General features: G+C 39.1%; 1 protein-coding gene across 1 annotated transcript in view; it reads right to left on the reverse strand.

Moving 5' to 3' along the window:
* wnt7bb (wingless-type MMTV integration site family, member 7Bb) overlaps positions 1–24,000 on the reverse strand; it is a 115,785-nt gene that overhangs the window by 56,034 nt on the left and 35,751 nt on the right. Inside the window, exon 2 of the mRNA XM_062061231.1 lies at positions 19,187–19,413. Within this exon, the coding sequence (XP_061917215.1) occupies positions 19,187–19,413 (227 nt within the window). The remainder of the gene's footprint in view (positions 1–19,186; positions 19,414–24,000) is intronic.

Here is a 24,000-nt window from a genome sequence, read left to right on the forward strand (position 1 = left end):
GTGTGATTATTCTGATTAAAAAAGGAATTATTTGACAGCACTAATATATACATATAGCACTGAATTTATAACATCAAAAAAGATTATAATTCATACATACATTTAATTTCATTATAAAAATGTATTTAAAAAAATAGATTAAACAGAATAATTTTAAACATAAAAATATATACAATTTAAAATATGTATAAAATATAATAGAACATTCTTGCTTGATGTACAGCTTAAGTTGTTCAAAAGTCTCCCTTCTGCTATTTTAGCCTTCACACATTTTCAATGTCTGGACTACAGGCAGGCCAGTCTAGTACCCGCACTCTTTTACTATGAAGCCACGCTGTTGTAACACGTGGCTTGGCCTTGTCTTGCTGAAATAAGCAGGGGCGTCCATGATAACGTTGCTTGGATGTTGCTCCAAAACCTGTATGTACCTGAAAGGTGGCTTAGGTTGACACATTTCACTTCAAAATAAGTTACCAAGTTTTTAGCAAATAAATGACATATGTTCGGTAAAAAATATAAAATAATGCATAAAAATACAACACACATATTTGAGTTGTCAAAAATAGAAGTTAATGTGATTAATCACAAAAACAAATGATTGCCTTAATCATATTATATTAGATCTTCTGTATGACATTCTGACAACAAAATGTTACTTGTGTCAAAATATTGCGCTTTTTAAAAAAAAATTGACTTAAATTATGCAAGCGGAAAATAACCTGCGATTAATTCTGAATACTCCAAATTCAAAAGTGTGATTATTCTGATTAAAAAAGGAATCATTTGACAGCACTAATATATACATATAGCACTGAATTTATAACATCAAAAAAGATTATAATTCATACATACATTTAATTTCATTATAAAAAATGTATTTAAAAAAAATAGATTAAACAGAATAATTTTAAACATAAAAATATATACAATTTAAAATATGTATACAATATAATAGAACATTCTTGCTTGATGTACAGCTTAAATTGTTCAACAGTCTCCCTTCTGCTATTTTAGCCTTCATATTGCACCACACATTTTCAATGTCTGGACTACAGGCAGGCCAGTCTAGTACCCACACTCTTTTACTATGAAGCCACGCTGTTGTAACACGTGGCATCGTCTTGCTAAAATAAGCAGGGGCGTCCATGATAACGTGGCTTGGATGTTGCTCCAAAACCTGTATGTACCTGAAAGGTGGCTTAGGTTGACACATTTCACTTCAAAATAAGTTACCACGTTTTTAACAAATAAATGACATACAGTATGTTCGGTAAAAAAATGTATGAAATATAAAATAAAGCATAAAAATACGACACAAAAATTTGAGTTGTCAAAAATAGAAGTTAATGTGATTAATCACAAAAACAAATGACTGCCTTAATCATATTATATTAGATCTTCTGTATGACATTCTGACAACAAAATGTTATTTGTGTCAAAATATTGCGCTTTTTTAAAAAAAATTGACTTAAATTATGCAAGCGGAAAATAACCTGCGATTAATTCTGAATACTCCAAATTCAAAAGTGTGATTATTCTAATTAAAAAAGGAATCATTTGACAGCACTACTATATACATATAGCACTGAATTTATAACATCAAAAAAGATTATAATTCATACATACATATAATTTCATTATAAAAATGTATTTAAAAAAAATAGATTAAACAGAATCATTTTAAACATACAAATATATACAATTTAAAATATGTATAAAATATAATAAAACATTCTTGCTTGATGTACAGCTTAAGTTGTTCAACAGTCTCCCTTCTGCTATTTTAGCCTTCACGCATTTTCAATGTCTGGACTACAGGCAGGCCAGTCTAGTACCCGCACTCTTTCACTATGAAGCCACGTTGATGTAACACGTGGCATCGTCTTTCTGAAATAAGCAGGGGCGTCCATGATAACGTTGCTTGGATGTTGCTCCAAAAGCTGTATGTACCTGAAAGGTGGCTTAGGTTGACCCATTTCACTTCAAAATAAGTTACCAAGTTTTTAACAAATGAATGACATATGTTCGGTAAAATTTTTTATAAAATACAAAATAATACATCAAAATACAACACACATATTTGAGTTGTCAAAAATAGGAGTTAATGTGATTAATCACAAATAAATGACCGCCTTAATCATTAATAGACAGATGAATCACACAATGTATGTTAGATCTTCTGTATGACATTCTGACATTGTGCTGAAATGTGCACGTAGCTTCAGCCAAGGAATCAGGAGAGTCACTTTAATTGGCGGTTTTCAATCTTCATGCTGTTGTTGTCCAATTTGTCAGTGGCAGGGAACTAAAGGAGCCAGAACTCTTGGCAAAAGCACTCATTTGGCATGGAGGTGCGCACATTTCGGACACCCAAGCCTCGGCAACGAAAGGCCAAGATTTTTTTTTTTTGTTTTGTTCCAGCTCTGAAACGGAATCACGTGTGTTGAAGACACAGAAGAAATGTGCATTTCTAAGGTGTGCTCACTTCACACCGACCTCCTCACCGCAGGCCAAAAGTCAAGTCTTCAACATCTGAGGCATTTGAGTTGAGATGGAAGCACAACAGCTTTTCCTTTATGAGGAGGATGGACTCTTTGATTTTTTTACAGGTGTAATCCATGATTTCATACTAACCATAACATGGTACTTTGACAAGCTCAAGTCCTGGGACAAATACTGGAAAACTACAGAGATGTTTGTAAGAACCTACTCCAAAAAAGCCAGGAGCACTCTACTGTTTGTAACAACCTAATCCGAAAAAAAAGCTAGTCAAAGATCCACTATACAACAGAAGCACTCTACTGTTTGTAACAACCTACTCTGAAAAAAGCTGGTCAAAGATCCACTATACAACAGGAGCACTCTACTGTTTGTAACTTTGTACAACTGCTGTAAAACTAGAGAGATGTTGATGGCAGGTGTTAAGAGTAGGACGCTAGAAGTTTTTGTTTTTTTTCCCAGTGTCCAACTGAGAAGAAAATTCTTCACTGGCGGCCATGACTGTGGTTTCCCACGGCAACAGAGTGGGACGCCGAAAAAATGCTGCCAAATGGGAATGAAGAAGGAGCCTCAGCGTCTGCTGCAACACTTCTGATCTCATCCTAGACACTGTACATACAGTACATGCTGAAACATGATGTCATGTATACGAGGAAACATGATGTCATGTATACGAGGAAACATGATGTCATGTATACGAGGAAACATGATGTCATGTATATGAGGAAACATGATGTCATGTATACGAGGAAACATGATGTCATGTATACGAGGAAACATGATGTCATGTATACGAGCAAACATGATGTCATGTATACGAGGAAACATGATGTCATGTATACGCGCAAACATGATGTCATGTATATGAGGAAACATGATGTCATGTATACGAGGAAATATGATGTCATGTACATGAGGAAACATGCTGTCATGTACATGAGGAAACATGCTGTCATGTATATGAGGAAACATGATGTCATGTATATGAGGAAACATGATGTCATGTACATGAGGAAACATGATGTCATGTATACGAGCAAACATGATGTCATGTATACGAGCAAACATGATGTCATGTATACGAGGAAACATGATGTTATGTATACGAGCAAACATGATGTCATGTATATGAGGAAACATGATGTCATGTATACGAGGAAACATGCTGTCATGTATACGATGAAACATGATGTCATGTACATGAGGAAACATGCTGTCATGTATATGAGGAAACATTATGTCATGTATATGAGGAAACATGATGTCATGTATACGATGAAACATGATGTCATGTACATGAGGAAACATGATGTAATGTACATGAGGAAACATGATGTAATGTACATGAGGAAACATGATGTAATTTACATGAAGAAACATGATGTAATGTACATGAGGAAACATGCTGTAATGTACATGAGGAAACATGATGTAATGTACATGAGGAAACATGATGTAATGTACATGAGGAAACATGCTGTAATGTACATGACAAAACATGATGTAATGTACATGAGGAAACATGATGTAATGTACATGAGGAAACATGATGTAATGTACATGACAAAACATGATGTAATGTACATGAGGAAACATGTCATGTACATGAGGAAACATGATGTAATTTACATGAAGAAACATGATGTCATGTATATGAAGAAACATGATGTCATGTATATGAGGAAACATGATGTCATGTACATGAGGAAACATGATGTCATGTACATGAGGAAACATGATGTAATGTATATGAGGAAACATGATGTCATGTACATGAGGAAACATGTCATGTATATGAGGAAACATGTCATGTACATGAGGAAACATGATGTAATGTATATGAGGAAACATGTGATGTATACGATGAAACATGATGTCATGTACATGAGGAAATATGCTGTCATGTATATGAGGAAACATGATGTCATGTATATGAGGAAACATGATGTCATGTACATGTGGAAACATGATGTAATGTACATGAGGAAACATGATGTAATGTACATGAGGAAACATGATTTAATTTACATGAAGAAACATGATGTAATGTATATGAAGAAACATGATGTCATGTATACGAGGAAACATGATGTCATGTACATGAGGAAACATGATGTAATGTACATGAGGAAACATGATGTAATGTACATGAGGAAACATGATGTCATGTACATGAGGAAACATGATGTAATTTACATGAAGAAACATGTCATGTATATGAAGAAACATGATGTCATGTATATGAGGAAACATGATGTCATGTACATGAGGAAACATGTCATGTACATGAGGAAACATGATGTAATGTATATGAGGAAACATGATGTCATGTACATGAGGAAACATGTCATGTATATGAAGAAACATGATGTCATGTACATGAGGAAACATGTCATGTATATGAGGAAACATGATGTAATGTATATGAGGAAACATGATGTCATTTACATGAGGAAACATGCTGTCATGTATATGATGAAACATGATGTCATGTATATGAGGAAACATGCTATAGTGTATATGGTGAAACATGATGTAATGTATATGAGGAAACATGATGTCATGTACATGAGGAAACATGCTGTGATGTATACGAGGAAACATGATGTAATGTATATGAGGAAACATGATGTAATGTACATGAGGAAACATGATGTAATGTACATGAGGAAACATGATGTCATGTATATGAGGAAACATGTCATGTATATGAGGAAACATGATGTAATGTATATGAGGAAACATGATGTAATGTACATGAGGAAACATGATGTCAAGTATATGATGAAACATGATGTAATGTATATGAGGAAACATGATGTAATGTATATGATGAAACATGATGTCATGTATATGAGGAAACATGATGTCATGTATATGAGGAAACATGATGTCATGTATATGATGAAACATGATGTCATGTATATGAGGAAACATGATGTAATGTATATGATGAAACATGATGTAATGTATATGAAGAAACATGCTGTAATGTATATGATGAAACATGATGTAATGTATATGAGGAAACATGATGTCATGTATATGAGGAAACATGATGTAATGTATATGATGAAACATGATGTCATGTATATGAGGAAACATGATGTAATGTATATGATGAAACATGATGTCATGTATATGATGAAACATGATGTCATGTATATGAAGAAACATGCTGTAATGTACGCCAGGCCAGGAGTTGTTTGCGTGAAATAAACACCCCAGCAGATGTTTTTAAGGACCTGCTGTGAAAACACTAGTCATATATACACTTAGATAGTCATAGATACACATAGATACACATAGATAGTCATAGATACACATAGATAGTCATAGTTACACAAAAGGACAGGAGCACTCTGCTCTTTTAAACAAACTACTCCCAAAACGCTAGTCAAAGATTAGCTATTTGACAGGAGTGCCCTGCTTTTTTTAGGGAATCCACTGCAAATGTGCTCGTCAAAGATCCTCCGTATGTCACAAGAGCGCATTGCTGTTTTTAATGACCCACTCAAAAAACGTTAGTCAAAGATCTTCTATACAACTGGAGCACTATACTGTTTGTAACAATCTACTCCAAAAAAAGCTAGTCAAAGATCCACTATACAACAGGAGCACTCTACTGTTTGTAACGACCTACTCCAAAAAAAAGCTAGTCCAAGATCTACTATATAACAGAAGCACTCCACTTCTTTGTAACGACCTACTCCAAAAAAAAAAAAGCTAGTCAAAGATCCACTATATAACAGGAGCACTCTACTGTTTGTAACAACCTACTCCAAAAAAAGCTAGTCAAAGATCCACTATACAACAGGAGCACTCTACTGTTTGTAACAACCTACTCCAAAAAAAGCTAGTCAAAGATCCACTATACAACAGGAGCACTCTACTGTTTGTAACAACGTACTCCAAAAAAAGCTAGTCAAAGATCCACTATATAACAGGAGCACTCTACGGTTTGTAACAACCTACTCCAAAAAAAGCTAGTCAAAGATCCACTATATAACAGGAGCACTCTACTGTTTGTAACAACCTACTCCAAAAAAAAAAAAAAACACTAGTCAAAGATCCTCTATACAACAGGAGTGCTTTGTTGTTTTTAGGAATGTGCTGCAAAAATGCTATTCAAAGATCCTCTATAAGACAAGTTTGCTCTGTTGTGCTTAAACAATAAAGCCAAAGATCCCCTGTACAACAGGAAAACACTGCTTTTTAGGGACCTAATGCCAAAACGCTAGTCAAAGATCCTCTATATCAGTGGTTCTCAAACGTGTTCCACCAAGTACCACCTGAGAAAACACATGGCTCTCCAAGTATCACCATAATGACCATTATCAAAATACAGTAGCATAGTAGGCCTACATAGTCATTACAAACAAGGCACAAGTTTTATTTAACAAATATATTTCATATTTGTGTTCAAAGATGGTGTTCAGCGTTTTCCTGCTCAAATGAGCGGACTGTTGAAAATAGGAATCGGGGGATTACTTTTCACAAGTAAGATTTAACATTAACGTACTATTGGTTGTATTTTGTGAAAATAATATTAGCACAGAGTTGAGAAGGAGCAAAGATGTTCAATAGTATTGAAATCCTCGCCGCTAGCAAACAAGAGTATGACAATAATAGAAGTGCTTGTCAATGACATTAATTACATTTAAAAATGTCATACTTGAATAACATAAAGTTGAAATAAATGATGAAAGATAAAGATTGTAAAAGCCAACAGGGGTAAAAGTTAGGACCACAGTCCAGGTTTTGTAGGGAGGTATGAGTTGTTGTTACCTTGGCCTCAGTCTGGACCCCCTCTCCAGGGACCAGCATTAGACTCAATTTGGGTTTCCTTCTCACTGTTTCTCACCTTTTTTGTAAGGGATGCCGGAAGTTGGCAGACCCGTCAGCGATCCTGTTCTGTCTCCCTGTAATGTTTGACCCTGTTCTGTATCCCTGTAATGTTTGATCCTGTTCTGTCTTTGATTAATTAATTGATTGAAACTTTTATTAGTAGGTTGCACAGTGAAGTTCATATTCCGTACAATTGACCACTAAATGGTAACACCCCAACTTGTTTAAGTCGGAGTCCACGTCAATCAATTCATGGTAATAACGGTAATGTTTGATCCTGTTCTGCCTCCCTGTAATGTTTGACCCTGTTCTGTCTCCCTGTGAAGTTTGATCCTGTTCTGTCTCCCTGTAATGTTTGACCCTGTTCTGTCTCCCTGGAATTTTTGACCCTGTTCTGTCTCCCTGTGATGTTTGATCCTGTTTTGTCTCCCTGTGATGTTTGACCCTGTTCTGTCCCCCCGTAATGTTTAATCCAGTTCTGTCTCCCTATGATATTTGACCCTGTTCTGTCTCCCTGTAATGTTTGATCCTCTTCTGTCTCCCTGTAATGTTTGACCCTGTTCTGTCTCCCTGTAATGTTTGATCCTGTTCTGTCTCCCTGTAATGTTTGATCATGTTCTGTCTTTGATTGATTGATTGAAACTTTTATTAGTAGATTGCACTGTACAGTAAATATTCCGTACATTTGACCACTAAATGGTAACACCCCAATTAAATTTTCAACTTGTTTAAGTCGGGGTCCACGTTAATCAATTCATGATAATAACGGTAGTGTTTGATCCTGTTCTGTCTCCCTGTAATGTTTGATCCTGTTCTGTCTCCCTGTGATGTTTGATCCTGTTCTGTCTCCCTGTAATGTTTGATCCAGTTCTGTCTCCCTATGATGTTTGACCCTGTTCTGTCTCCCTGTAATGTTTGATCCTGTTCTGTCTTCCTGTAATGTTTGATCCGGTTCTGTCTCCCTGTAATGTTTGACCCTGTTCTGTCTCCCTGTAATGTTTGATCCTGTTCTGTCTCCCTGTAATGTTTGATCCTGTTCTGTCTCCCTGTAATGTTTGACCCTGTTCTGTCTCCCTGTAATGTTTGATCCTGTTCTGTCTCCCTGTAATATTTGACCCTGTTCTGTCTCCCTGTAATGTTTGATCCTGTTCTGTCTCCCTGTAATGTTTGATCCTGTTCTGTCTCCCTGTAATGTTTGATCCTGTTCTGTCTCCCTGTAATGTTTGATCCTGTTCTGTCTTCCTGTAATGTTTGATCCTGTTCTGTCTCCCTGTAATGTTTGATCCTGTTCTGTCTCCCTGTAATGTTTGATCCTGTTCTGTCTCCCTGTGATGTTTGACCCAGTTTTGTCTCCCTATGATGTTTGACCCAGTTTTGTCTCCCTGTGATGTTTGATCCTGTTCTGTCTCCCTGTAATGTTTGATCATGTTCTGTCTCCCTGTAATGTTTGATCATGTTCTGTCTCCCTGTAATGTTTGACCCTGTTCTGTCTCCCTGTAATGTTTCATCCTGTTCTGTCTCCCTGTGATGTTTGATCCTGTTCTGTCTCCCTGTGATGTTTGACCCTGTTCTGTCTCCCTGTAATGTTTGATCCAGTTCTGTCTCCCTATGATGTTTGACCCTGTTCTGTCTCCCTGTAATGTTTCATCCTGTTCTGTCTCCCTGTGATGTTTGATCCTGTTCTGTCTCCCTGTGATGTTTGATCCTGTTCCGTCTCCCTGTGATGTTTGACCCTGTTCTGTCTCCCTGTAATGTTTGATCCAGTTCTGTCTCCCTATGATGTTTGACCCTGTTCTGTCTCCCTGTAATGTTTGATCCTGTTCTGTCTCCCTGTAATGTTTGATCCTGTTCTGTCTCCCTGTAATGTTTGATCCTGTTCTGTCTCCCTGTGATGTTTGATCATGTTCTGTCTCCCTGGGATGTTTGACCCTGTTCTGTCTCCCTGTAATGTTTGATCATGTTCTGTCTCCCTGTAATGTTTGATCCTGTTCTGTCTCCCTGTGATGTTTGACCCAGTTTTGTCTCCCTGTGATGTTTGACCCAGTTTTGTCTCCCTGTGATGTTTGATCCTGTTCTGTCTCCCTGTAATGTTTGATCATGTTCTGTCTCCCTGTAATGTTTGACCCTGTTATGTCTCCCTGTAATGTTTGATCATGTTCTGTCTCCCTGTGATGTTTGATCCTGTTCTGTCTCCCTGTGATGTTTGACCCTGTTCTGTCTCCCTGTAATGTTTGATCCAATTCTGTCTCCCTGTAATGTTTGACCCTGTTCTGTCTCCCTGTAATGTTTGATCCTGTTCTGTCTCCCTGTAATGTTTGATCCTGTTCTGTCTCCCTGTGATGTTTGATCCTGTTCTGTCTCCCTGGGATGTTTGACCCTGTTCTGTATCCCTGTGATGTTTGACCCTGTTCTGTATCCCTGTAATGTTTGATCCTGTTATGTCTCCCTGTAATGTTTGATCCTGTTCTGTCTCCCTGTAATGTTTGATCCAGTTCTGTCTCCCTGTAATGTTTGATCCAGTTCTGTCTCCCTATGATGTTTGATCCAGTTCTGTCTCCCTATGATGTTTGACCCTGTTCTGTCTTCCTGTAATGTTTGATCCTGTTCTGTCTCCCTGTAATGTTTGACCCTGTTCTGTCTCCCTGTAATGTTTGACCCTGTTCTGTCTCCCTGTGATGTTTGATCCTGTTCTGTCTCCCTGTAATGTTTGATCCTGTTCTGTCTTTGATTGATGGATTGTAACTTGTATTAGTAGATTGCACAGTACAGTACATATTCCGTACAATTGACCACTAAATGGTAACACCCCAATAAGTTTTTCAACTCGTTTAACGTTAATCAATTCATGGTAATAACAGTAAAGTTTGATCCTGTTCTGTCTCCCTGTAATGTTTGATCCTGTTCTGTCTCCCTGTAATGTTTCCTGCTCTTGAATGGGATTGTGATGACAATCGTAATTTCCCCTCGGGGATTAATAAAGTATTTCTAATTCTGATGTGACAATATGAAGTGAGTAAGTGATTTATATCTTAGGCTACAATTCTTTATCGACATTTATCCTGCTTTTGTTCTGGAACATGCAAGGACCTTTTTGTCCCTGGAACAGCTCCAAAGTGTCCTTCCGACCTATAAAACACATTAATGGCAATTGAATGATCATCAACACGGCGGCGCTGTGATCTATAATCACCTCCCAGCAGCTTTCCAAAGCTAACCTAACGTTTTGCAAACCAACATTTTATTACGACTTCTCCGCAGACTGGACTCGCAGCGCTTTGTAACCTCAAAGCAATCGCTCGTAGGGAGCACCGCAGCTGGAGGAAACCTCGCATTTATTTTGGTTTGTTCCCAACCGTTGATGACAAGCAAGTTTTCGACCAAAAGTCTGCCGAGCGAGCACAAAGACGTCTGCGAGGTCACCGAAGAGGCAAGTTTATGGGTTAATATTCCAAAAATGACCAATGAGACGCCGCCTGTTGGTGCACTTCCTGTGCAAAAGTCTTGGGACAGACCATTTTAATGAGTCAAGCAATCAATCATGGATGTTTAGTCTCCAGACATGTTGAACACTTCTTTTAGTCCAAGTCAGCTCTTTTCACCTGACTGCCCAAGTTCCACATCCAAACCAGAAATGACATCAGAACATGTTCAGCTAAAACATTCCTGACACATCACATACAGTCCTGGTCAAAAGTCTACGTACACTTGTAAAGAACATCATGTCATGGCTGTCTTCAGTTTACAATCATTTCTTATTTTTTTGTGATAGAGTGATTGGAGCGCATACTTGTTTCATTCATGAAGTTTGCTTCTTTTATGAATTTATTATGGGTCTACTGAAGATGTGAGGGTCAAAAGTATACATACAGCAATGTTAATATTTGCTTACATGTCCCTTGGCAAGTTTACCTGCAATAAGGCGCTTTTGGTAGCCATCCACAAGCTTCTGCTTGACCACTTGACCACTAAATTGCTGCAGTTCAGCTAAATGTGTTGCTTTTCTGACATGGACTTTTTTTCTTCAGCATTGTCCACACCTTTAAGTCAGGACTTTGGGAAGACCATTCTAAAACCTTCATTCTAGCCTGATTTAGCCATTCCTTTACCACTTCTGAGGTGTGTTTGGGGTCATTGTCCTGTTGGAACACCCAACTGCGCCCAAGACCCAACCTCCGGGCTGATGATTTTAGGTTGTCCTGAACAATTTGGAGCTAATCCTCCTTTTTCATTGTCTAATTTACTCTCTGTAAAGCAGCAGTTCCATTGGCAGCAAAACAGGCCCAGGGCATAATACTACCACCCCCATGCTTGACGGTATGAATGGTGTTCCTGGGATTAAAGGCCTCTATGACTAACATTTTTGAAGAAACACAGCATAACACACCTGTCCTATAGAGATAATTGACTAGTATTTTGAGCAGTTAGTTCTTTAAAACATGTATATGTATATGTACACACATACACACATACATACATATATATATATATATATATATATATATATATATATATATATATATATATATATATATATATATATATATATATATATATATATATATATATATATATATATATATATATATACACTACCGTTCAAAAGTTTGGGGTCACCCAAACAATTTTGCGGAATAGCCTTCATTTCTAAGAACAAGAATAGACTGTCGAGTTTCAGATGAAAGTTCTCTTTTTCTGGCCGTTTTGAGCGTTTAATTGACCCCACAAATGTGATGCTCCAGAAACTCAATCTGCTCAAAGGAAGGTCAGTTTTGTAGCTTCTGTAACGAGCTAAATTGTTTTCAGATGTGTGAACATGATTGCACAAGGGTTTTCTAATCATCAATTAGCCTTCTGAGCCAATGAGCAAACACATTGTACCATTAGAACACTGGAGTGATAGTTGCTGGAAATGGGCCTCTATACACCTATGTAGATATTGCACCAAAAACCAGAAATTTGCGGCTAGAATAGTCATTTACCGCATTAGCAATGTATAGAGTGTATTTCTTTAAAGTTAAGACTAGTTTAAAGTTATCTTCATTGAAAAGTACAGTGCTTTTCCTTCAAAAATAAGGACATTTCAATGTGACCCCAAACTTTTGAACGGTAGTGTATATATATATATATATATATATATATATATATATATATATATATATATATATATATATATATATATATATATTTGTCATACACACAGGGTCCATTGCCAGAGTTAATGTGGTCAACATATATACAATTAAAACTAAATAAGATAAGGCTATTTGATTGATTGATTGATTGATTGAGACTTTTATTAGTAGATTGCACAGTACAGTACATATTCCGTACAATTGACCACTAAATGGTAACACCCCAATAAGTTGTTCAACTTGTTTAAGTCGGGGTCCACGTTAATCAACATTAAACTGCCTCAAGTTGTTGCTCGGATTAAATAAAATGACAAAACTTTTCTTCTACATATAAAAAGTGCAACATTAAAGAGTTTCAAGTCAACTCAGCCTCAGATGAACTTTTCTTCCCCCCCAGCCTGGCTAACTTGGCAGTAAGAGGATATATGGGCTCATTGTTCTTCCACCATAGAAGTGGCTCAAAATCTAGTTTTTAATGCAATATGGACTTAAATCTGCTGCTATAAAAACATTTTTTATTGCTTTAGCCCTGCCTGACTCGCCGAGGAGAGGCTGCTTGAATGCGGTGGGTTAGCATGTTTGACGTGTTGTCAGAAGCAGCTGCTGAACAATGTCGGCAAACCTCCGTCCTCCATTGTTGTATCTCACCACGCAGCCAAAGTGTTCCCAAAGGGGAGATCTTAACGAGGCAGGAGGGTCTTCCAGCTCTGGGGCCGTATTTATCGAGCTTCTTAGAATTACTCCTAAGAAGTCTGCTAAGAGTTGACTTATGAGTAAAGAAATTCGCTGAAAGCTGCACTTAAAAGTTAGTTATCAAGCGTCTTACTCACACTTTCATCGAAGTGTAGGACTGAATCTGAAGTGTCACACTCAGAGCTGAATTAGGACATTGCTATGTGCCGTAAACGGAATTTTAGGGGACGTCATTTCTGTGTCCAAAGAAATGACCAATCACGGAAGGGAATCCCCTGTCTAAGAATAAAGAAATATCTTAGAAATATTTAAGTGGACAATGGGAGTGTATATTTGGACAATAAACTACAAAATAATACAAAACAAACAAACAATATTGGCAATGAATCAAAAATAAATGTTTCCTTTTCTTTCCAATTCATTAATTAGGCAACTAATTTGAAACTGAAAGCGTGATGTTGCTGATGAGATGACGCCCCTTATTAAATCTGTGACAAAAATAATACCCGCTCTGTCTAAACCAGGGGTGTCCAAACTTTGTCCACTGAGGGCCGTACACGGAAACATTTAAGCATGCGGGGGCCATTTTGATATTTTTCATTTTCAAACCTTAACAAAATATATATATATATATTTGTTTTCAACCTTTAGGGCTCCCGGGGACCTTTAAGGGTCTCAGTCATTAAAATGTAAAAAATAAGTCAAATTATTATTATTTTTTATTTAACGCTTACAGTAAATCTCTATATCAACTTCAGGTTGATATAAAGTAAAAAAAAATAAAAAAAAAGGTTTATGCCTTTTCTGTCAAAGACAACTTTGTTTTTTATAGTAAAGCTGAAATATGCAGTATTTAGTAATTAGAGCCCTAAAAGATCAATAATGCAGGACACCATTGATTTTAATTATTTAACATTTTTGAGTAATCACAGTGAAATGTTAAATAAAATCCTACTAAATATATTTGGGATCCAAATGAAGTGATACATTTTTATTAGTTTTTTTTTTACTTTTAACACTTAAATTACGAGATCGACTTCAGATATCTGTCGATTTATGTTTGGACTATTATTTTGTTTGTATTATGCTCTTTTGTCAAATAAAACTTTGATGTTTTTTTTATGGCAACGACACAATATATGCAATATTTTTTCCACATAAAACATTTCAAAGTGATATTTTTTAAGTAATAATTCATTATAACAGTTTTTTTTTTTTTGGCAAAGGCAAAAAAAAGAAAAAGAAACAAAGAAACAGCCTGGATGGCAGCTTTGTGTCAACATTGCAACTTTTTCTTGTTAGATTTCACCTCATTCCACTTTTTTTAAATGTTTTTTTAAATTTTAGTAATATTGTAAATTTTTCAATTTTTGCAGAATGTGTGGCGGGCCGGTAAACAATTGGCTGCGGGCCGCAAATGGCCCCCGGGCCGCATTTTGGACATCCCTGGTCTAAACGATACCGTTTGATCAGCTGCTCGTCATCAAACAAAGCCAGGACATCCTTCCGCTCCCTGAACGTTGGCACACGTCTCTCTCGCCTCAGTGCCATCCCCCAGTGGCAACTCCTAACAACCCATATTCAATTGAATGCACTACAAAGACAACATATTTGATGTTCAAACTCATAAACTTTATTATTTTATTATTTTTGCAAATAATAATTAACTTAGAATTTCATGGCTGCAACATGTGCCAAAGTAGTTGGGAAAGGGCATGTTCACCACTGTGTTACATGGCCTTTCCTTTTAACAACACTCAGTAAAGGTTTGGGAACTGAGGAGACACATTTTTGAAGCTTCTCAGGTGGAATTCTTTCCCATTCTTGCTTGATGTACAGCTTAAGTTGTTCAACAGTCCGGGGGTCTCCCTTGTGCTATTTTAGGCTTCATAATGCGCCACACATTTTCAATGGGAGACAGGTCTGGACTACAGGCAGGCCAGTCTAGTACCCACACTCTTTTACTATGAAGCCACGTTGATGTAACACCTGGCTTGGCATTGTCTTGCTGAAATAAGCAGGGGCGTCCACGATAACAACATATGTTGCTCCAAAAGCTGTATGTACCTTTCAGCATTAATGGTGCCTTCACAGATGTGTAAGTTACCCATGTCTTGGCCACTAATACACCCCCATACCATCACACATGCTGCCTTTTACACTTTGCGCCTAGAACAATACGGATGGTTCTTTTCCTCTTTGGTCCGGAGGACACGACGTCCACAGTTTCCAAAAACAATTTGAAATGTGGACTCGTCAGACCACAGAACACTTTTCCACTTTGTATCAGTCCATCTTAGATGAGCTCAGGCCCAGCGAAGCGTTTCTGGGTGTTGTTGATAAACGGTTTTCGCCTTGCATAGGAGAGTTTTAACTTGCACTTACAGATGTAGCGACCAACTGTAGTCACTGACAGTGGGTTTCTGAAGTGTTCCTGAGCCCATGTGGTGATATCCTTTACACACTGATGTGACTTGTTGATGCAGTACAGCCTGAGGGATGGAAGGTCACGGGCTTAGCTGCTTACGTGCAGTGATTTCTCCAGATTCTCTGAACCCTTTGATGATATTACGGAGCGTAGATGGTGAAATCCCTAAATTCCTTGCAATAGCTGCTTGACAAAGGTTTTTCTTAAACTGTTCAACAATTTGCTCAGGCATTTGTTGACAAAGTGGTGACCCTCGCCCCATCCTTGTTTGTGAATGACTGAGCATTTCATGGAATCTACTTTTATACCCAATCATGGCACCCACCTGTTCCCAATTAGCCTGTTCACCTGTGGGATGTTCCAAATAAGTGTTTGATGAGCATTCCTCAACTTGATCAGTATTTATTGCCACCTTTCCCAACTTCTTTGTCACGTGTTGCTGGCATCAAATTCTAAAGTTAATGATTATTTGCAAAAAAAAAAGGTTTATCAGTTTGAACATCAAATATGTTGTCTTTGTAGTGCATTCAACTGAATATGGCTTGAAAAGGCTTTGCAAATCATTGTATTCCGTTTATATTTACATCTAACACAATTTCCCAACTCATATGGAAACGGGGTTTGTAAAAAAACCCAAACAGGAGCGCCATTGAAACACAAAGCCGCACATCCATGACAAAGACTAAATGATTCTAAACAGAACCATTGGAAGCCATGCGCAAACCCAGCCGCAACTTTTTTGTAGCACATGTGACACTCCCCCGCAAAATGAAATGAATGTTACCGAGCTTCACGTCTGCTTTTTTCCCCCCCTTGCATACATGCTGAAGCGAGGCATGGATGTAACCAATTGAAGCCAATTAACAACAGATGTGTCCGTCCAGTTGGCTTAACCATGAGTTGTCTCCTCATCTGCAATATGCTTCTTTTTTTTTTTTATTTTAACAGTAGTTTTTAATCACAAGGGGGCTTTGCTGAGCGAACCACAAAACCAGACCCTAAGCGGCAGAAAGAGAAACAGGGCGATGAAGACTACAACGGGGCCCCCGCAGTCGGTAGCATGTGAAGTTCTGTTGAGCAGAGCCAGCTCGGAGAGTTATACAATGGAGCGTCAAAGAGCGGTTGGCTTTCTTGGACTGTGTGATGTGTGCAAGCTGGGGTTTGGCCTGTGAAGAGCTGGGTTTACATAGGCCAGGCACTGGTACCACCACATCCATTCCAGTTAGACTGAGACAATAGGATGGCTCCACAAACCTTGGAAAGGGTTCAATGCAGAACCACATGATTGGTAATGATCCTAAGCACTGGACTTAAAGCTAATACGGTCGTATTGTCTGACATGTCAATCATCACAGAGGACCGTGTTTAGGTTGGTCCTGTTTACACCCGCAGCCCGTCTATGTCCACCGACTCAAGTCCAGGTCCAAACTGTTCTTCTCATCACTTAAAGCAGTGTTTTTCAACCTTTTTTCAGCCAAGGCACATTTTTTGCGTTGAGAAAATGCAGAGGCACACCACCAGCAGAAATCATTAAAAAAACGAAACTCAGTTGACAGTAAAAAGTCGTTGTTGGATATGACTTTAAAGCATAACCAAGCATGCATCAATATAGCTCTTGTCTCAAAGTAGGTGTACTGTCACCACCTGTCACATCACGCCATTTTTTGCTGTTTTCCTGTGTGTAGTGTTTTACTTCTTGTCTTGCGCTCCTATTTTGGTGGCTTTTTCTCTTTTTTTGGTATTTTCCTGTAGCAGTTTCATGTCTTCCTTTGAGCGATATTTCCCGCATCTACTTTTGTTTTAGCAATCAAGAATATTTCAGTTGTTTTTAATCCTTCTTTGTGGGGACATTGTTGAACGTCATGTCATGTTCGGATGTACATTGTGGACGCTGTCTTTGCTCCACAGTAAGTCTTTGCTGTCGTCCAGCATTCTGTTTTTGTTTCCTTTGTAGCCAGTTCAGTTTTAGTTTGGTTCTGCATAGCCTTCCCTAAGCTTCAATGCCTTTTCTTAGGGGCACACACCCTTTGTTTATTTTGGTTTAAAGGCCTACTGAAACCGAAGCCAAACTCACCTTAACTTCCTCCGTCTCGCCGAGCGCATCTGTGATCGGGTGCAGTCCTTCGTCGCACCGTCGATCGCTGGAACGCAGGTGAGCACGGGTGTTGATGAGCAGATGAGGGCTGGCTGGCGTAGGTGGATAGCTAATGTTTTTAGCATAGCTCTGTGAGGTCCAGTTGCTAAGTTAGCTTCAATGGCGTCATTAGCAACAGCATTGTTAACCTTCGCCAGGCTGGAAAGCATTAACCGTGTATTTACATGTCCATGGTTTAATAGTATTGTTGATCTTCTGTCTATCCTTCCAGTCAGGGGTTTATTTCTTTTGTTTCTATCTGCAGTTAAGCACGATGCTATCACGTTAGCTCCGTAGCTAAAGTGTTTCGTCGATGTATTGTCGTGGAGATAAATGTCACTGTGAATGTCTATTTCGCGTTCTCGACTCTCATTTTCAAGAGGATATAGTATCCGAGGTGGTTTAAAATACAAATCCATGATCCACAATACAAAAAGGACAAAGTGTGGAATCCAATGAGCCAGCTTGTACCTCAGTTACGGTCAGAGCGAAAAAAGATACGTCCTGCACTGCACTCTAGTCCTTCACTCTCACGTTCCTCATCCACGAATCTTTCATCCTCGCTCAAATGAATGGGGTAATCGTCGCTTTCTCGGTCCGAATCGCTCTAGCTGCATTGAAAACAATAGGAAAATGTGAGGAGCCTTTCAACTGACTACGTCACGCTACTTCCGGTACAGGCAAGGCTTTTTTTTTATCAGATACCAAAAGTTGCGATCTTTATCGTCATTGTTCTCTACTAAATCCTTTCAGCAAAAATATGGCAATATCGCGAAATGATCAAGTATGACACATAGAATGGATCTGCTATCCCCGTTTAAATTTTAAAAAATCATTTCAGTAGGCCTTTAAGCAGTAGACACCTTTTCACCTGCCCGCTGCCTCCCACTGTTTCCGACATCTACAAAGCAATTAGCTACCGGCTGCCACCTACTGATATGGAAGAGTATTACACGGTTACTCTGCCGAGCTCTAGACAGCACCGACACTCCACAACAACACATCATTTGCAGACTATAATTACTGCTTTGCAAACAATATTTTTAACCCAAATAGGTGAAATGAGATCATCTCCCACGGCACACCAGACTGTATCTCACGGCACACTAGTGGTTGAAAAACACTGACTTAAAGTATTCCAGCTCAAGTCGACTTTGACCGTGTTTCTCAACTTAAAATCGAAGGCCCAGAGTAAGTAAAGTAAGACTAAATAAATCATGGGTTTTCATACTCGTTTGATAATTAGCAGACTACTTGTTTACCAGATATGACGTAAGACATAGCTTTTTGAGGGACAGGGAACCCTGCGGTTTCAAAACAGGATTATATGAGCTATTCGTCAACAAAATTGAATGGAAATTAAGAATTTGCACAACCCAGCAAATGAGCAAACCCAAGTCCGAGCCATAAAAGAACATAGAGCCTAAACACAACGCAGTAAGTTAGACTGACCTACACGCAGCTCCTGACCGAAGACCGTCCTTTCCCCCAGCGCCGAACAGTTCCAGCGTCCGTAGCGGAACTGATACTGACACTCATTGATGCCCATCTGGGCGCCTTCGCCCACAACAATGATGGCGTCCGGGCGGCTCTGGCAGATGGCTCGCTGACGTGGTGCCAGCCCGGGAATCTTGTTGCAGATGATGTTGGCGCCCAGAGCCACCACGGAGGACAGGGCCCTGCCAAAAAGACAAGAAAACCATCACACACTTGGTTAGAACTTGGTTAGAACTTGGTCAGGTTGGCTGGCGTGAGTTCATGTGAGGATGATTCATTTCAACCAGTGATTGATGCACGTTCCGTAGTAAAGTGAAACTTTTACTGTTGGGTTTTCCGATCAGATTTGCATTACTATAACTCTGTCACACACATGCTACATGGTTTAAGATAACCCGTTTAGATCTAAAACATACTTCAATCAGGACTGGATTATGAGTGGATTAAAATGAAATCTGAAGGGGATATACCGGTATGCCAAAGGTGACTGCAGTTTAAGCGAATAAACCAGATATCCTGTCATTGCCAGTCATCAAAAAGCACCAATCAATGAAGCGTGTCTACCAAAGTGATGCACCCGTGGTAAATCAGAACGACACCAGAAGCAAGGAAGTGCAAATTAAATTCAATGGTATGTTGTATTGTATGTTAACTATAAAATATTGTATGTTGTATATGCTCAGAGAGTATGGGGTCAGAGAGTATGGGGTATCGGACTGTCTGATAGTGGCGGTCCGCTCCCTGTATGATCAGTGCCAGAGCTTGGTCCGCATTGCCGGCGGTAAGTCGGACACGTTTCCAGTGAGGGTTGGACTCCGCCAAGGCTGCCCTTTGTCACCCATTCTGTTCATAACTTTTATGGACAGAATTTCTAGGCACAGTCAGGGCGTTGAGGGGATCTGGTTTGGTGGCTGCAGGATTAGGCCTATGCTTTTGCAGATGATGTGGTCCTGATGGCTTCATCTGGCCAGGATATTCAGCTCTCACTGGATCGGTTCGCAGCCGAGTGTGAAGCGACTGGGATGGGAATCAGCACCTCCAAGACCGAGTCCATGGTTCTCGCCCGGAAAAGGGTGGAGTGCCATCTCCAGGTTGGGGAGGAGACCCTGCCCCAAGTGGAGGAGTTCAAGTACCTCAGAGTCTTGTTCACGAGTGAGGGAAGAGTGGATGGTGAGATGGACAGGCGGATCGGTGCGGTGTCTTCAGTAATGCGGACGCTGTATCGATCCGTTGTGGTGAAGAAGGAGCTGAGCCAGAAGGCAAAGCTCTCAATTTACCGGTCGATCTACGTTCCCATCCTCACCTATGGTCATGAGCTTTGGGTTATGACCGAAATGAGCTTCTTCCGCCGGGTGGCGGGGCTCTCCCTTAGAGATAGGGTGAGAAGCTCTGCCATCCGGGAGGAGCTCAAAGTAAAGCTGCTGCTCCTCCACATGGAGAGGAGCCAGATGAGGTGGTTCGGGCATCTGGTCAGGATGCCACCCGAACGCCTCCCTAGGGAGGTGTTTAGGGCACGTCCGACCGGCAGGAGGCCACGGGGAAGACCCAGGGAACATTGGGAAGACTATGTCTCCCGGCTGGCCTGGAAACGCCTCGGGATCCCCCGGGAGGAGCTAGACGAAGTGGCTGGGGAGAGGGAAGTCTGGGCTTCCCTGCTTAGGCTGCTGCCCCCGCGACCCAACCTCAGATAAGCGAAAGAAGATGGATGGATGGATGGATGGATGGATGGATGGATGGATATAATATTAAATTGGGAAATTGACTTAAAGTGACTGAAATGCTGTCATCGTTGTCAAGTATTGGTGGTGACGAACCCCAAGATGCAGAGGTGGCAGGCTTGATGCGGGGAAACATGGTTTTAATGTCCAAAAATGCAGCTAAAACAGGAAGCAGGGAACAGTGCACAGCTATCAGCAAACAGCTATCAGCAAACAGCAAACAGTCCACAGCATAAAGCTACAATACTCCAAAAGTATGCTTACAATGAAGCCTATGGTAGTCGCTCTATTTTGCCTTTAAAACGATTAAAAAAAACATCTCCATATTCATGATAACGTGTAATATTTACATACATTGCTCATTTTAAGCATAATTTTAAAAAAAAACGTATCACGACTTTCGCCTTGTCCTTGGACAACATCACTGGATATTACTCACTGCAGATTTCATGGGAGCCAACAAACATATTAAAACATCACTTACTCCGTACAAAGTCTGCTGTCACTGACATGCCAACTGTTAGGATGCTAATATATTCCCGTTTAGATCAATAATGATTTATAATCCTCGCGAAGAAAACAGGGGGCTGGAACCAAGTGTTTCTTTAGGTCTTTTTCGCCATGCTAGGGTTTAAATTGGATGTCAAATTTGACCAACTTCTGAGATTATGACCTCATCCTTCTACTAAACCGGTGAGAAGCATTATTTTTGACCTAGAATAAACTTTCACAAGCTCCGAGCCAAGGAAGCAGCTCACCAGCTGGTGATGTCAATATAGCAGCAAAATAGTTTGTTGGCATTAGCGCTTATAATAACAATATTGCTAATAATTGGTTAATATGTTTATATGTTAATATGTGGAATGCTCTCCCTGACCACCTGAGGGCACCACAGACTGTGGATGCTTTTAAAAAAGGCTTAAAAGCCCTTCTTTTAAAAAAAAAAAAAAAAAAAAAGCCTTTTTTTAGATATGTGCATACTAGCTATAGCTATTTGGCTGTTCTAGTTTTTATTTCTATTATCTTTTTTTATTTATTTATTTATTTATTTATTTTATTTTATTTTTAAATTTTTTAATACACTGTAGCACTTTGAGATTGTTTACTCAATATAAAGTGATTTTTATAAATAAAATCTATTATTATTATTATAATATTCAGGTCACGGAATGTAACATGTGGCATTTTTTTAGATGGTTATTTATTGGGTTTTATGAGCGGATTAAAGCGGTGGAAAACGGATGGATGGATGAGCGGAATACAGAACTTCTTATTGACTCCATTGTAAGCGGATTTTTAGCTATGTTTATTTACGAGTTTGAATGCATCAAAAAAAGACAACCGTGTTCTTGTGTCTCATAAAAGTTGTGAATTATAGGCAAAATTCCCCCAAAAGTATAAAGGTATAAATAGTGGCCTGATTGGCAATTTCCCCCAGGTGTGCCAGACTGCCAATCAGGTACAGGTGAGGGAAACAAGCGCTCAGGGAGACGTGCAGGAAAAGGAACCAAAATAAGAGCGCTGACCGGAAATAAAACACAAACAGAGGAAAAACTCAAACATAACCAAACTGACAATTGTGAGGAGAAGGGCTGGTGAAATCCTGTTTACAGGTGATTTCTACATGTCAGGTGATATGCTTTTGTTTGTTTTACTCATTTTATGACGACCGGTACTTGTCCAAAAGCTGAGTTGAAGCACAGACAAACATGGTGCTAATGTGTGTGCTTGCTGGATGTTGTTGTTGACCAGGGCCGCAACCATGAGTCCACATTGTCAACAAATGTCGACAATAAAATTAGTCGCCGACAATTATTTTTGTTGACAACAGTCGTGATGTCATCAATCCAAGCAGTTTGGCATGGCCAGTGCTAAAGTGTAAAGTTTGAGGATATTTCCTCTTATTCGCGTTAAAAACATGAATAGTTTGCTCATTCTGCAAAGCAGACCTTGTTTTTATGTCAGTACATCTGCGATACGTAAGGGTGTAACGGTACGTGTATTTGTATTGAACCGTTTCGGTACGGGGGTTCCGGTTCGGTTCGGAGGTGTACCGAACGAGTTTCCACACGGACATATTAAGTAGCGTAACGCACGTTGTGTAAACAATGCACACCGAGGCACAACACACGGCATGCTAGCAGCTAACGGGCTAGGATAGACTGACCATACGTCCTCTTTTCACCGGACATGTCCTCTTTTTCTTAAATGCCTCAAATGTCCGGCATTTTGAGTTAGGGTTGCGTGTATTTTCAATGTACGTTCAGGGTTAAGAAGGGCTTAAAAACAAAACAAACAGCAGCATTGGTGAGGGAGGGACAGAGAGAGAGAGAGTTATGATAAACGCGCATGCGTCGCCAGGCTCTGCTTTTTATCCATAGATTTATGACATTTAATTTTTTATTATCTATAGCAGGGGTGTCAAAAGTGTGCCCCGGAGGCCATTTGCGGCCCACAGCTAATGTTTTAAAGGACCACGGCACATTCTAAAAATACAATTCAAATAAACAAAAACATAAAAGTGAAATAAAAAAGCTTAAAGATGAAATGTAATTTAGAAAAAGTTGCAATGTTGACTAAAAAAACAAAGCAGTTTTTTTTTCTTTCAAACTGTCATTGCTCAAAACATAATATTGAATCAAAATCAATGTTATTATGAATTATTGACCTATCCAAGGTTCCCATTACTTCACATCCAATATTACACTAAGAAAAATATTTTTGCTGGAAGATTTTGCAAATTTGGTAAATAAATAACCCAAAAATGTATATTTTGTTGTTTTCTTACCATACCGAAAATGAACCGAACCGTGACCTCTAAACCAAGGTACGTACCAAACCGAAATGTTTGTGTACCATTAAACCTCTAGTGATACGCCAGCATTTAAAGTGGAGACATGATGTCGGACGTCTGGAGGGAGGATGTGGTCTCAACTTGGATTTAGACAAACTTTATTAATCCGCAAGGGATATTTTTCCACACAGTAGCTCAGTTTCAAAGGGTGGAAAGGGAATTGCAGGTGTTAAAGGCCTACTGAAAGCCACTACTAC

This window comes from Entelurus aequoreus, linkage group LG10 (genome assembly GCF_033978785.1).
Source record: "Entelurus aequoreus isolate RoL-2023_Sb linkage group LG10, RoL_Eaeq_v1.1, whole genome shotgun sequence".
Lineage (NCBI taxonomy): Eukaryota > Metazoa > Chordata > Actinopteri > Syngnathiformes > Syngnathidae > Entelurus > Entelurus aequoreus.